The 15,190-nt window shown below is 40.0% G+C and overlaps 1 protein-coding gene across 10 annotated transcripts in view; it reads right to left on the bottom strand.

The window, feature by feature from the left end:
- The window catches only part of abl2 (c-abl oncogene 2, non-receptor tyrosine kinase), a 153,873-nt gene that overhangs the window by 12,133 nt on the left and 126,550 nt on the right, over positions 1-15,190 (bottom strand). For all 10 annotated transcript variants that reach the window (XM_059984532.1, XM_059984529.1, XM_059984531.1 and 7 more), the window contains exon 6: positions 2,371-2,643. In XM_059984532.1, the coding sequence (XP_059840515.1) occupies positions 2,371-2,643 (273 nt within the window). The remainder of the gene's footprint in view (positions 1-2,370; positions 2,644-15,190) is intronic.

Here is a 15,190-nt window from a genome sequence, read left to right on the forward strand (position 1 = left end):
AAATACACAGACACTCACATTAAAAGGCCTTTCCAAATGATAGGATCATATTCTGATGCAGATTTCTTTTGTTACATCAATTTACATTCTTTTTCTGTTCCTTTGGTCTACTTAACTTCCTCATTGGCAGATGTCAACCAGTGAGCATTGGTAACAATTTCCCTCTTTGATGATCATCAACACAGGTGTGCCTCAAGGCTACGTGCTTAGGCTCCTGCTCTACTCTCTAATAATATATTACTTGGCTAAGCATAGCTCCAATTCCATATAGAAATTAACTGACAACACCACTGTTACTAGATGAATCACAGGTGGTTACGTCAGTGTACAGGAACAAGACAGGACACCTGGCTAAGTGGCGCCACAACAGCAACCTCACTCAATGTCATTAAAACTGAAGAGCTGATTGTTAACTTCAGGAAGGAGAAAGAGGAAGAACATGCCCCAGTCTATATTGGCAATTGGGGGCGGAGTGAGTCAGCAGCTTGAAGTTCCTGGCATATCAGGCGATCTGTTCTGGCCCAACACACTGTAATTACAAGGTGTATGCACCAACAATCTTACTTTCTTTGGAGGTTCTGCTTGCCACCAAATACTCTTCAACAAACTTCAACATACATACTGTTGAAAGTATCCTAACTGGTTGCATTCTGAATGTAAGCAGCCGCAGAATGTAATGGACTCTACCCAATACATCATGGACATATCCCTCCCTACCATCAGTAGAATCTAGTTTCAAGGTGCATCAAAGATCCCATTCATCCAGTCCATGCCACCTTCTAACAGCTACCATTGGGTAGGAGGTACAAACCCTTGAAGTGCACCACTATCAGGTTCAAGAACAGATACTTCCTTTCAACCATTTGGCTCCTGAACCAATTGCACAAGCCTAATCTCTGCATTTTGGTAATTCTATGAACACTTTGAAACTTTGTACTAAAATGGACTATTATTTTTGTTCTAATGTTTCTAAAGTTTGTGTACATTTTATGTTTAACTTATGATTTTCTTGTGAATGCTGTTCATATGATATTATGTGCCTGTGGTGCTACTGCAAATAAGCTTCAATTACACCTGAGGATTTGTGTATTTGTGCATATGATAATAAATAGTACTTTGACTGTACTTGTAAATTCTACTTTGATATTAGTAATAACTGTACTAACACAAGACAGCCTGTGTGCTATTCATTAAAACATGCAAGATCATTAGCTGAACATAAATGAACACCACATGACTGGTTTCACACACATTAGATTTGGCTGGACTTCATAAAGCATTATTGGCCCCTACTTCCATCTGCCAAATCTGCTTGGCTTTCCAAAATCATCCCAGAAAGCAAAGATGACCCTCTCCTCTTTTTCCCCTGAAAGAATTGAGCTCAGCTAAGAATAGAAACTTGCTCTTATATTAAGAAAATCAATGCCATTATCTTCAGCTTCTGTAAAAATCTCAATTCCCTAACCACCAATTACATCATTTTTTCAAGTAGATGTATGAATTCTGTTGAGGAAGTTTGAAACTCAGGTCAATGCTTCTTCAAGATTTTATATTTCCTGCTCAGTACATCCTTGAGATCAGCCCTGTTCAATGTTTAAATGCGCAAACATGTTTACATTATCTCTAGGGCCAACTATTCTGTTACATGCATGGCCAGTCTCCCTCATTCTACTTTCCATAAACATCACTCTAAACATACTGCACTTACTCCGACTCATTCTCACTTCTCCAGTTCTGACTTGAGCTGGCCTATTAAAAAAAAATTCTCAGTTATGCTTTCAAATCTTTCAATTTATGTATAATGCAATCTCTTCCAGCCTTAAAATCCTCAAGACACACCTTGTGATTTTGGCCTTGAGCATTTGAATTTACTCACACCATCACTGATATTCATGCCTTTGGTAGCTAATGTCCAAACCTCAAGTAATCACTCTCAAAATCTCTCTCTCACTTTGTGTAACCCCTCCCATGATAATGATGGGCCGGGTCATTTTTGAGCTATGTCTTAATAGGGTAGTGGTTAGGGTGATGTTACCACAGCTCGGGACGTTGGAGTTCAGAGTACAATCCTGATGTCCTGTGTAAGGAGTTTGTATGTCCTCCTCATGGCTTTTCTCTGGATGTTCTGGTTTCCTCCCACAGACCAAAGACGTACATGCTAGCAAATTTATTGATCACTTTAAATTGTCCTGTGACTAGGTTATGGTTAAATCAGGGGTTGCAGCATGGAGTGGTTCGAATGGCCAGAAAGACCTGATCCGTGCCCTATCTCTAAATAATCTCATGATCCACTGCAATTTAATCTCATAGACGAAGTGAGTGTTATAGCAAAATCTTATTTGCCTGTTTAACAGTAGAATTTTAACTTACCTTCAGTGTTTTAACTGCTACGGTAAGACTGTACTTCTTCCAGACGCCAACATATACCTCCCCGTACTGCCCTCCGCCTAGTTTGTGTTTCATCGTGATATCAGTGCGTTCCATCTCCCATTTATCATGTATGGGAGAAACTCCGTAAACAGTGGGCTTGTTGCATTTTGGAGCAGGGTAGTGCAGGGTTGTGACCAGCCCATCGGCCACGGTGGAATGGTGATGAACAAGCTCTGCCAATGTGTTAAAACGACTCTCTGCTGTTACGTACACCTGAGGGAAAAAGGCAATGGGTTGCTTTTGCTGCAGAGTGAAGTAGTTGAACAAGCTACAATACTTTTCAAATACACTGAATTTCCAAAACTTTGCTGTACTGTATGAAGAAATGCATTGTGCATATGGATGAAATAATACAGAAAAATTAGAGCTCATCTTAACTTTTCATGATTGAATTATATTACAATTTGGAAAATGGCCTATTAGGCAAAATCATAATGACCGACTTCACCTTGTTTCTGTCTTCAGTCTATGCAGCTCAGTGAGTGCTTGAGCTATGCACACCAGAAAGAGGAGAAAGCTGGCAAAGTGATCTCATTTAAGTAGGAAATAAATCTTACTGGAGGTCATAAATTGTAGCACAGCAGTGAATTATCCCTCCTCTACAACAGATGCTTTTCAACAAAACATATTTCCAAATAAGCTCACTTAACGGAAAATAACTCCTTAATTTTCTACACATTAACTAAATGTTAAAGGGCTCAATATTTGTAAATTAGAATACTAACCCTTTATCACCTCACCACCTTCAAGCACAAGGCAATGCTTGAATGTGAAAAGATTATCATGATTGGCTGAAAACTAGGAGTCTTAGGATATTTCAGTGCAAGGAATATTGTAGATAAGGCAGATAAACTTAGAGCACGTGCAATTATGATGCTGTAGCCATTACTGAGACTTGGTTACAGGAGAGGCAGGGCTGGCAGCTCAAAGTTTCAGGGTATTGTTGTTTAAAACATGATAGATGGAGGGAAGGGTGGCATAACGCATCAGGGAAAGCGTCACAGCACTGCTCAGATAGGACACACTGAAGGGCTCATCTATCAGGGCAATATGGCTGGAACTGAATAATAAGAAAAGGACATCCATGTTAACGGGTGTAAATTAGTCAGTGAGATTTAAATTTGTAGAGATCAGACAGTTGTAAAAACAAAAATAAGGGTTAAATTTAACTTTGCACACATCTATGAGACCCAAATTTTGTAAAAGGACAGGATGGAATAGAGTTTGTTAACTGTTCAGGCAAGTTTTCCTAATATATCAAGGCCCCAACAAGAGAAGGTGTGATATTGAATCACCTCTCAGGGAATGGGGCAAGACAAAGCAGGCATCAGAAGTGCACTTTGGATCTAGTGATCATTATTCCATTAATTTGAAGATAATTATGGAGAAGGATAGAACTGGTCCTTGGGTTGAAAGAAAGTCCAATGTTGATGGTATCTGAAGAGATCTAGCAGATACAGTTTGGGTAGGCTGTTTCTGGCAAAGAGATGCTTGGTAAGTGGGAGGCCTTCAAAAGTGAAAAGATTGAGAGTACAGAATCACATGTTAGAATAAGAAGCAAGGCTAAAAGGTTTAGGGAATCTTGGTTTTCAAGGGATATTGAGGCTTAATTAGTTGAGGAGGTGATGCCTATCAGGTATAGGCAATGTGGATCAAAGGAAGCACATGTGGAGAAATGCAAGAGAACATTTAATACAGAAACTAGGAGGGCTAAAAGAGGCTGTGCATTGGTAGACAAGGAGAAAGAGGAGTGTGTTGTGTGTGCATACAGAAGGACAGCAAAGGATAAAATTCGTCCTTCTGAAAATCAGCAAGGTCAACAATTATGCATGGAGCAGAAAGGGATAGAGGAAATCTTACAATAATTTTTCTGAAAATGTTTTTACTCAGGAGACAGATACTCTGCAAAGGAATAATGAGATCATGGACCACATCCAGACTATGGACGAGGAGGTGCTTGCTGATTTGAGGTAAATTAGGGTGAATAAGTGCTGAGGGCCTGACAAGCTGTTCATTCAGATCTTGTGAGAGGCTATCCCAGAGGTTGTGAAGGCCTTGATAGAGATACTTAAAACATCTCAAGTGAGTGAGGTGCGGAAGGACTGAAGGTTAACAGATGTGTGTGGCATGTCGCATCTAATTCTATAGAGTTTTTTGAGGAGGTTTCAAGGAAGGTTGATGAAGGAAAGGTAATGGGTGTTGTCTACAGATATTAGCAAAACATTTGATAAAGTCCAGAAGGTGACCATCATAACACAGGAACAGAATTAGGCCATTTGGCCCATTGAGTTTGCTCCACCATTTGATCATGGCTGATTTATTTTCCATCTCAACCCCACTCTCTCTGTCACCTTTGACATCCTCACTAATCAATAATCCATCAACCTCCGCTTTAAATATATCCAATGACTTGGCCTCCACTGCCATCTGTAGTAATGAATTCCACAAATTCACCACCTGCTAGCAAAAGAAATTCCTCCTCATCTCTGTTCTTAAGGAATGTCCTTCTATTCTGAGGCTGTGCATGTTGGTTCTAGACTCTCCCATGACTGGAAACACTCTGTTTATGACCCTCTATCTATGTCTTTCAATTAACCATATAACAATAACAATTACGGCACGGAAACAGGCCATCTGGGCCCTTCTAGTCCGTGCAATTGTGATGGAAATTCACAGTCCTTGGACAAAGGGCCCCTTGATGTTTTGCAAAACCCATTTTCCAAACAAGCAGCTGCCACTTGTAAGATTACAAACAGAACCTTCCAACTAATATGTTTTGTTTAGTTTCAGGTCATTAAAAATGGGAGTCAGTCTTCAGTTCTTAAAGTGTAAATGGAAAGGTTTGTAAGATGGCACTGGTGAAACATAGCAATGCATTGTGGACAGCTTACAAAACTTCAAAATATATTTCTGAACTACTCTCACTGCAATCTACAGCCTGTCATTTCCCTTTAAGTAACATACTTTTATAGTAACACTCTTTTACAGTGCTCGGATGCAGTGGTGCTGTCACACTCTTGCTCACCTGACCTGGAACATCTAATGATTAAGTGTCAGCCTTTCAACTTAGTTTTCCTCAGTGATCCTGACCGTAGTTTACATACTGCCTAAGGCTGACATTATCCAAGCACTTAAGATACTGAGTGCCACTATCAATGTACAAGAAACAGCGCATCCCAATGACTCAAATGATTGTCAAGAGCTTCATTCAGGCCTGTTTGAAGAAATTTCTGTCCAATTATAATCAACATATAACCTGCAGCATTAGGGTCCCAACACACTCAACCACTGCTACACAATGATTAGGAATGCCTACTATTCCATACCTAAGTTGCACTTTGGGAAATCTGATTACTTGGTTATCCTACCTGCAGACAAGTAAAGGCTAAAGAGCAAGGCTCCAGAAGTAAGGACAGCAAAGAAGTGGTTTGGGGGGGGGGGGGGCAGAAGGATAGCTGAGGGATTGCTTAGAGTTGGTTGATTGGGCCATGTACAAGATCAGAATGAATGCACCATGGTTGTCACATGCATTATAAAAACAGTAGTAGATCAGAATCAGAAATAGGTTTATTATCACCGGCATATGTCATGAAATGTGTTAACTTAGCAGCAATACAATACATAATATAGAAGAAAAAAATAAAATAATAATAATAAATAGATCAATTACTGTATACATACTGAATATTGGATAGACTAAAAATCATGCAAAAAACAGAAATAATATATATTTAAAAAGTGAGGTAGTGTCCAATGATTCAATGTCCATTTAGGGATCAGATGTCAGAGGGGAAGAAGCTGTTCCTGAATTGCTAAGTGTGTGCCTTCAAGCTTCTGTACCTCCTGCAAAATCATTCAGTATCTTCACCAACCAGAACCAGGAGACCCGCAATTTGCTGAGGGCCAAATCAGTGGCATTCAGGTCTGGTGACCAAGTAAAATACAAGATGTCCAGGGACAATCTCTAGATGGGTGAAGTGGCAATTCTGGACAAACTTGAATCACTAAAGAATGTGCAACAGCTATGGATGGGCCTGAATGCAATACCTCCAACAAAATGAAAGCAAGTGACAGAGGTGACAAGCTTTCGCAGAGGAGTTTAATGCCTTTTATGCTTGCTTTGAGCGTCAAAGCATGGAGGTATCTTCACAAACTCCCACAACCCCCCACCAGCCCCCTGATGACCTGTGATTTCAGACTCTAAGGCCGACATGAGAGCATCCTTAAAGAGGATGATTCCAGGCCCAGAGTGGGTACCAGGCTAAGCAATAAAGACCTGTGCTGGTTAACTGGCTGAAGTGTTCACTGTTATCTTTAACCTCTTGCTTTGGCAAGCTTCAATTACACTGGTTCCCAAGAAGAAATTAGTAACCTGACTCAATGACTAGTTTTCAGTAGCACTGTGATGCAGTGCTTTGAGAGGTTGGTGATGAAACACACCAACTTCTGTGTGAGAGACGTGACTTGGATTCACTCCAATTTGCCTATTGCCACAACAGGTTAACACCCACCCCGGAACACCTGGAGAGTGAACATGTATACATCAGGATGCTTACTGACCACAGTTCGGCATTCAGTACTATCATTCCCCTACGACAAATCAATAAACTTCAGGACCTGGGCCTCAATATCTCCTTGTGCAACTGGGTCCTTGATTTCCCCACTTGCAGACCCCTGTCATTTTGAATTGGCAACATCTCCTCAACAATCACCAGCAGCACAGGTCTGTGCTTAGCCTCTTGCTCTACTCACTCTACACTTACGACTGCAAGGCTAAGTACAGCTCCAATGGCATATTTCAGTTTGATGATGACACCACTGTCACTGGCTGAATCAAAGGTGTTGATGAATCAGCATAAAAGAGGGAGATTGAAAATCTCGCTGATTGGTGCCACAACACCAACCTCTCACTCAATGCTAGCAAGACCAAGGAGCTGATTATTTAATTCAAGAGGAGGAAACTAGAGGTCCCTCATCAGGTTGATCAGAGGTGGAGAGGCTCAACAATTTAAAATTTCTCGGTATAATCATTTCAGTGAAGGTGTACTGGGTCCAGCACTTAAGTATCATTATGAAGAAAGTTCAGCAGCAATTCTACTTCCTCAGAATTCTGCGAAGATTCAGCACGTCATCTAAAATTTTGACAAATTTCTTCTAGTGTACTGTGCAGAATATATTGACTGGTTGCATCAGGGCCTGGTATGGAAACACCAATGTCTGCAAAAAGAAGTGGATACAGTCCAATCCATTATGGGAAAAGCCCTCCCCACCACTGAGCAAACCTACATGGGGCACTGTCACAGGAAAGCAGTATCCATCATCCAGGCCATGCTCTTTTTTTCACTGCTGCCATCAGGAAGAAAGTACAGGAGCCACAGGTCTCACACCTCCAGGTTCAGGAACAGTTATTACTCCTCAGCCTCAGGTTCTTGAACCAAGGGGATAACTTCACAACTTCATTTGCTCCATCACCGAACTGTTCCTACAATCTGTGGGCTCACTTTCAAGGACTCTTAGTCTCATGCTCTAATTATTTATTACTTATTTATTATTATTTCTTTTTTTCTTTCTTTTTCTATTTGCAAAGTTTGTTGCATTGTACTTTGGTGGTTTGTCCATCTTGTTGGTTGTGGTCTCTCATTGATTCTACCGTGTTTCTTGTATTTACTGTGAATGCCTACAAGAAAATTAATCTGAGGGTTTTATATGGTGATGTATATGCACTTTAATAATAAATTTACTTTGAAGTTTAAGTTACTTAGTACTCAAGATGAAGTAGTAAACTGAATTCAACATTGGCTTAGCAGGAGATAACAGTGTGGTTGAAGATGGCTGCCTCTCTGTCCCATGCCCTGTGATTAGTGGCATTCTACAGGGATCGCTGCTGGGTCCATTATTACTTATCATCTATATTAATGACTTAGATAATAATTGTTGTACAATGAATCAGTAATTTGCAGATGTCACCAGGATTGAGGCCATAGTGAACAGCGAGGAAGGCCATCAAAGTTTACAATGAGATCTGAACCAGCTGGAAAAATGGGCTAAAAAATGGCTGATGGAATTTATGTATGAGGTATTGTACTTTGGCAGCACAAAACAGGTTAGGGCTTGCACAAAGAATAGTAGGGTATTGAGGTGTGCAGTTGAACAAAGGGATCTGGAAATACAGATCCACAAGTCCTTGAAAGAGATGTCACTGGTAAACAGGGTTGTAAAGAGAGCTTTTGGCACATTGGCCCTTCATAGAGTGTTGAATACAGGAGAAAACATGATATAGTATGCTGGAATTTAGAAAGAATATGAAGATCGGAAAAATCTCATTGAAACCTATTGAATTTTGAAAGGCTTAGACAGAATGGATGTGGGGAAGATGATTTCTATAATGGAGGAGTCTAAGACCACAGGGCTCAGCCTCAGAATAGAGGGACGCCCATTGAAAACAAAGATGAGGAGGAATTTCTGTAGCTAGAGGGTAATGAATCGTTGGAATTTATTGCCACAGACAGCTGTGAAAGCCAAGTCATTGTGTAAGTAAAGGTTGATAGGTTCTTAATGGGACAGGGCATCAAAGGTTACAGGGTAAAGGCAGGAGAATGGAGTTGAAAGGGATAATAAAACATCCATGATAGAATGGCAGAGAAGACTTGATGGACCAAATAGCCCAATTCTGCTCCTATGCCTTAATGGTATGTTGAAGTTGTATAATACATTGGTGAGGCCAAATTGTGTGCAGTCATGGTCACCCACCTACAGGAAAGATATCAAAAAGCTTGAAAGAGTGCAGAGAGAATTTGCAAGGACAATTGCCAAGACTGGAGGACCTGAGTTATAGGGAAAGGTTGAAACAGGACTTTATTTCCAGGTGCATAGGAGAATGAGGAAGATCTTAGAGGTATACGAAAGTATGAGTGGTATAGTTAGGATAAATACATGCAAGCTCATTCCCCTGAGGTTGGGTGAAAAGAGAAATAGAGGAACCTGAGGGGGGAGTTCCTTCACTTCGAGGGTTGTGTGAGTGTGGAACAAGCTTCAGTGTAAATGGAGGATGAAGGCTGAATTGCAACATTTAGTAGAAGTTGGATAGGCACGTAGATAAGAGGGGTATGGAGGACTATGGACCAGATCTGGGTAGATGGGAACAGGCAGAAAAATAAGTAGGCAGGGACTAAATGGGCCAAAGGGCCAGTTTCTGTGCTGTAGTGCTCTATGACATGGGATAACTCCCTTGTTTCTTAACTCCAGCTCACAAAATTTTGTATCCAGTCTATCAAGAAAATAGAGCTGTTCTTTTGAAAAATGGCAGGACTAATAATTTATCATTCCCTTGCTGAGGCTCAAGATATCTTTCATTACCTGTGCTTGAATTCTAAGATAGAGCTGAAATTCATCTTATTCACACCAACTATGAATATGTTCAAGCATTTTGGTCAACAATAGGAAAATGAGAATAGAGCTCACAAATTTCCATAGAACCTGATTGTTGGCAATAGCAGTACATGTATGAATTTCAGAATGGTTTCTCATCTAGCAACAGTTTCTGGGTGGGACAAATGTACACATCACAATAATACCTTTTGTTCGTAGGGTCTTAAAGCTTTCCAAAACAACCAAGCAGGTGACTCATTATGTACGTAGGTTACTCATGACTAAAATCATTGGGATCAACGTTCCCTCTTAGTATTTTTACAGCCGCATGGACCAACCATTGCTCAGAGTAGGCAAGTTTAATTTTAAAAAACGGCTTGAAAACTGTGTAGCACTTTTAAATGTTTAAAGGTTAAGAACATTTCAGCTGCATGGTACAAAGTCTATGTGCGCAGGAACATTCCGGTTGCAGCGCAGATGTGCACTCACACAACTTAGAAGGAACAATGAATGGGATGCATCCCAGTCTATGATGCCAACTTCACAAATGATCCCAGTTTATCTTAACCACTTCACTCAACTTATTAGCTCAACTGAAATAACATAACACTGCAGTTAGAGACTTCTATGACGGAGAACCCAAGTCTCTTTGAATTACTAAAGCAGCAATCTATTACTTTACATAGCCTGGTTGCAGCAAACAAGCTGCATGATCCTCACCAACTTGAAGGATAAGTCACATCTCCAGCAAAGAAAGACTTGTCACCTGTGTACTAAGAAACACAGATTGCTAACAGAGGCAATTAGATAAACTGTTTTCCTGCATCTTCCAAACAAGGCAATTTCGACTTTGATGATCTGAATTGAACTTCCAACTTCAAAGTTCAAAGTAAAATTTATTATTAAAGTACATATATGTCACCATATACTACCCAGAGACTCATTTTCTTGCAGGTATTCACAGTAAATACAAAGGAACACAACAGAATCAATGAAAAACTGACACAAAGATGGACAAACAACCAATATGCAAACTTGTGCAAATACAAAAAGAAATAAAAATTACAAACTAATAATGAATATCAAAAACATAGGTTGTGGAGTACCTGAATGAGAGTTCATAGTGTGTGGAATAGTTCAGTGTTGGGGTGATTGTTCTCTCACAAGCAAAAGGGGAGATGTGGGGATCAGAAAATAGTGCCTTTTGAGAATGTGAAGTAATGCCACATATAAGTGTGTATAAATAATAGTTCCTTTCTTTATCAGATTGAATGGACTTCCTATTGTATAAATCAGATGATCTGCAGCAGATGTCAGGAGACACCTAAGGAAAGGAATATGTTAATAACACATAGTTCTACTACCAACAACAACTAGCTACTTGCCTTTTGAAACTGTATATGTGTAACTTGGGGAGTGCCCTATTTTGTAACATTTAAATGAAATGCATCAATACTGCATACCTTTTGCCTGATCCACTTTCATTTGAGGGTGTGGGTAACTTAAGTCACAAAGGCATGAAATTGTTTCGCTATCCAAAGAATGAAAACTTCTTTTTTAAACACACAGCAACATTGAAATTCCATTGTTGCTACAAATAAAGAGTAGGAATTTCATTATATCTACTCTGGAATGCATTCCTTCAGAACTTACGTAATAAAATTACATTTTACAATATAATGTATAGAGGAGGTAAAAGAGGTGGAAGAGTTGCACAACTGATAAAGGAAAACTTCATTTCAGACCCTAGAGAGATTACACTAAATTACACCCACAGATGTAATTTGACTGAAGCTCAAAATAAAGGAAGATGCAAGTACACTGATGGAATTATAGTACAGCACCACCATAACCCACCCTCCCCAATAGCCACAGAGAGGTGTAGGAACAGATATTTAGACTGAATTTGGAAAAGTGTAGAAACAACATGAATTTTCATAGTGGGGACTTTAACTTCAGTACTATTAGAGCATGAAGCATTCTTGGGGGATCATTCAGGGAGGCAAAATGGGTAGGGAACAGAAAGAGACTGTATTATAGACTCCTCACCCCCAGTCAGTGGAAACTTGAGAAGCAGATAAATTGCTCATACTTGTAAGCATGATAGAGTATTAGGAGGAGATTTAATATTTCATTGTATAAATTTGGTTACCCAGAGTGTTAAGGAATTGGATGGGTGGTATTTGTCAAGTGTGTTCAGGAAAGTTTCCTGAATCTATATAATGTCTATACAGGGTGGAATACTAGACCGCCTTCTGGTAAATTGGTTTATATTGTCACATGTACCAAGATACTAAGAAAAATTTGTTTTGCATACCATCCATATAAATCAATTCATTACAATGAGGCGGTACAAGGTAAAACAATAACAGAGAGCAGAATTAAACGACAGCAAGTGTAGTACAGGTAGATTACATGGTAGGCAGAAGTGTAGACAGAGTCAATGGAGGGGAGGCTGTTTTTTGTGATGTGTTCAGCTGTGCCACAACTCTGTCCAGATAGGATACTTTCTAAAGTGCATCGATAAAAATTGGTGTGGTTCAATCATGGCAAATTCCTAGGAATTTGAAACTCTCAACCCTCTCAACATCACCATTGTTGATGTAAACAGAAACCTATGCATTCCTTCTTCCTGAAGTCAACGGCCAACTGTTTTTTCCTGTTTGCTGACATTGAGGGCAAGATTGTTGCCATGGCACCTTGCCACTAAGCTCCCTATCTCCTCTCTGTACCTCAGATCATCATTATATGAAATATAGTCCCATATGGTGGTATCATCAGCAGAACCTGACCACACAGTCATGTGTATAGGGAGTACAGTAAGGAGCTGAGGATGACAGGATAAGAGAGGAGCCAAAAAATGTTGATTGGGAGCATCTGCTGGCGAACAAGTCCACATCCGACATGTGGGAGCTGTTTAAAAAAACCAGATCAGAATTCAGACAACCTGGGACAAGCCCACAGTTCCAAAATTTAGTCAAGAGAAAGGAAGCATATGTAAGGTTTTGGAAGCCAAAATCAGACTGCCCCCTTATAGAATATAAAGATAAGATGAAAGTGCCCAAGCAGGTGATCAAGGCTAAATGTGGCCACATAATGTCCTTGGCAAGCAAGATGGAGAATCCCAAGACATTTTATACACAAGAAAGAAAAGGATAACTAAAGGAGAGGGTCAGTCCACTCAAAGATAAGGAAGGGAATTTGTTCTCAAGAGTCAGAGCAACTGGGTGAGGTACTAAACAAGAAGGTATACAGGAGTGAAAAAATGGGCAGGTTGAATGGTGTTGTAACAACAATCTTGTACCAACCATCAGCATGACCAAGGAATTGATTGTCAACTTCAGTAAGGGAAACCTGGAAGAACAAACACTAGCTCTTATTGAGGGGTGAGCAGTTTCAAGTTACTGGGTGTCAATATCTATGAAGGTCTATCCTGGTCCCAAGATATTGATGCAATTATGAAGGTATACTAATGGTTATATTTCATTAGAAGCTTGAGGAAATTTGATATGTCACCAAAGATTTGCAATTTTCTACAGATGTAATATGAATAGCATTTTGACTGGTTGCTTCACCATCTGGTATGGAGGTGCCAATGCAAAAGACTGGAAAAAGCTGCAGAGGGTTGTGAACGCCGCTAATTCCATTATGGGAACTAGCGTTCCCAAAATCAAGGACATCTTTGAAAGGCAATGCCTCAAGAAGGTGTTTTTCATTTAGGACTTTCACCATTGAAGACATGCCCCCTTCTCATTATTACCATCAGGGAAGAGGTAAAGGACCCTGGAGATACACACTCAACATTTCAGAAACAGATTCACCCCTCCATCATCATATTTTTGAACGGTCCGTGAACCTATGAACACAACCTCACTATTCTGCACTTATATTTTATATCTTTTATTGTAACATAATTTTTAATGTATTTTCATTGTACTACTGCCACAAAACAACAAACTTCACGACATACATCAGTTATAATAAATCTGATCCTGATCTGAAAGAGTACTTTGTGTCAGTACTTACCAAGGTGAAGGATTTGGAGGATAATGAAAACAGAGTGGAGTAGTGCTGAGTCTTCTGAAAGCATTAAGGTGGACAGGCACAGTAAGCAACGCTTTTTGTTGGGAAGGTCATGCCTACAAATGTAATTGAAGTTTTTGAGGCAGTGACAAAAGAGGATGATGAAGTTATGGCAGTCGACATGATCTACATGAACTTTAGTAAGGCATTTGACAAGGACCTTCATGGTAGGTTGATTCAGAAGATAAAGATGCATGGGGATCAAAGTAATTTGTTAATTTTTAATCTGGAATTGGCTAGGAGTAGAAAGCTATTATTCTGGTTGGTGATCTGTGACCAGTAGTGGTCCATGAGGATTGGTGCTGGAACCTTTAATATACATGAATAATCTGAATAAAAATGTATATAAGTGGGTTAAAAGGTTTGCAGATGGTGGCAAGATTGGTGGAATTGTCAATAGTGGAAAGAACTATTAAAGCATAGAGCAGGATGTGGATCTGTTAGATATAGGAAAAGTGGCAGACGGCGTTTAATCCAGTCGAGTGGAAGGTATAACACTTTAGGAGGCCAAATGAAAGGTTCCTTAATAGCATTGAAGTATAGAAGGACTGTGGGGTTCAGGTTCAGCATTTATTGAAAATTGGTATCAAGTGGATAATTTGGTAAAGAAGGCATATGACCATAAGACATAGCAGAAATAGGCCATTTGGCCCATCGAGTCTGCTCCACCATTATATCATGGCTGATTTATTATCCCTCTCAACCCCAATCTTCTGCCTTCACCTCATAACTTTTGATGCTCCTACTATTTAACAACCTATCAACCTCTGCTTTAAATATACCCAATGACTTGGCACCCACAGCTGAAAATGACAATGAATTCCACAGATTCATCACCTTCTGGCTAAGGAAATTCCCCATCTGTTCGAGAAGGATGCCCTTTTATTCTGCGGTGTTGCCCCCGGTCCTAGATTCCCCCACGATAGGAAACATCCTCCCTGTGTCTACTCTATCTAGGCCTTTCAATAATTGGTAGGTTCAAGTGAGATCCCCCTCATTATTCTAAACTCCAGCAAGTACAAGCCCAGAGCCATCAAACACTCCTCATATATTAACCCTTTCATTCCCGGGGTCATTCTTGGAACCACCTCTGGACGCTCTCCACTTATCTTTTCTTAGATAAGGGCCAAAACTGTAATGGTAAGTGTGTTGTATAAGAGTAACAAAACCATGCTGCAGCTACAGAAAGCTTCAGTTTGGCCATATTTAAAGTATCGTATGCAGCTCTAATCGTCCCATTATAGAAGGATGTGGAAACAGCGAAGGGTGCAGAAGAGGTTTATCAGGATGCCACCTGGATTAGAAGGTA

The sequence above is a fragment of the Hypanus sabinus genome, chromosome 11 (assembly GCF_030144855.1).
Source record: "Hypanus sabinus isolate sHypSab1 chromosome 11, sHypSab1.hap1, whole genome shotgun sequence".
NCBI classification, from domain to species: domain Eukaryota; kingdom Metazoa; phylum Chordata; class Chondrichthyes; order Myliobatiformes; family Dasyatidae; genus Hypanus; species Hypanus sabinus.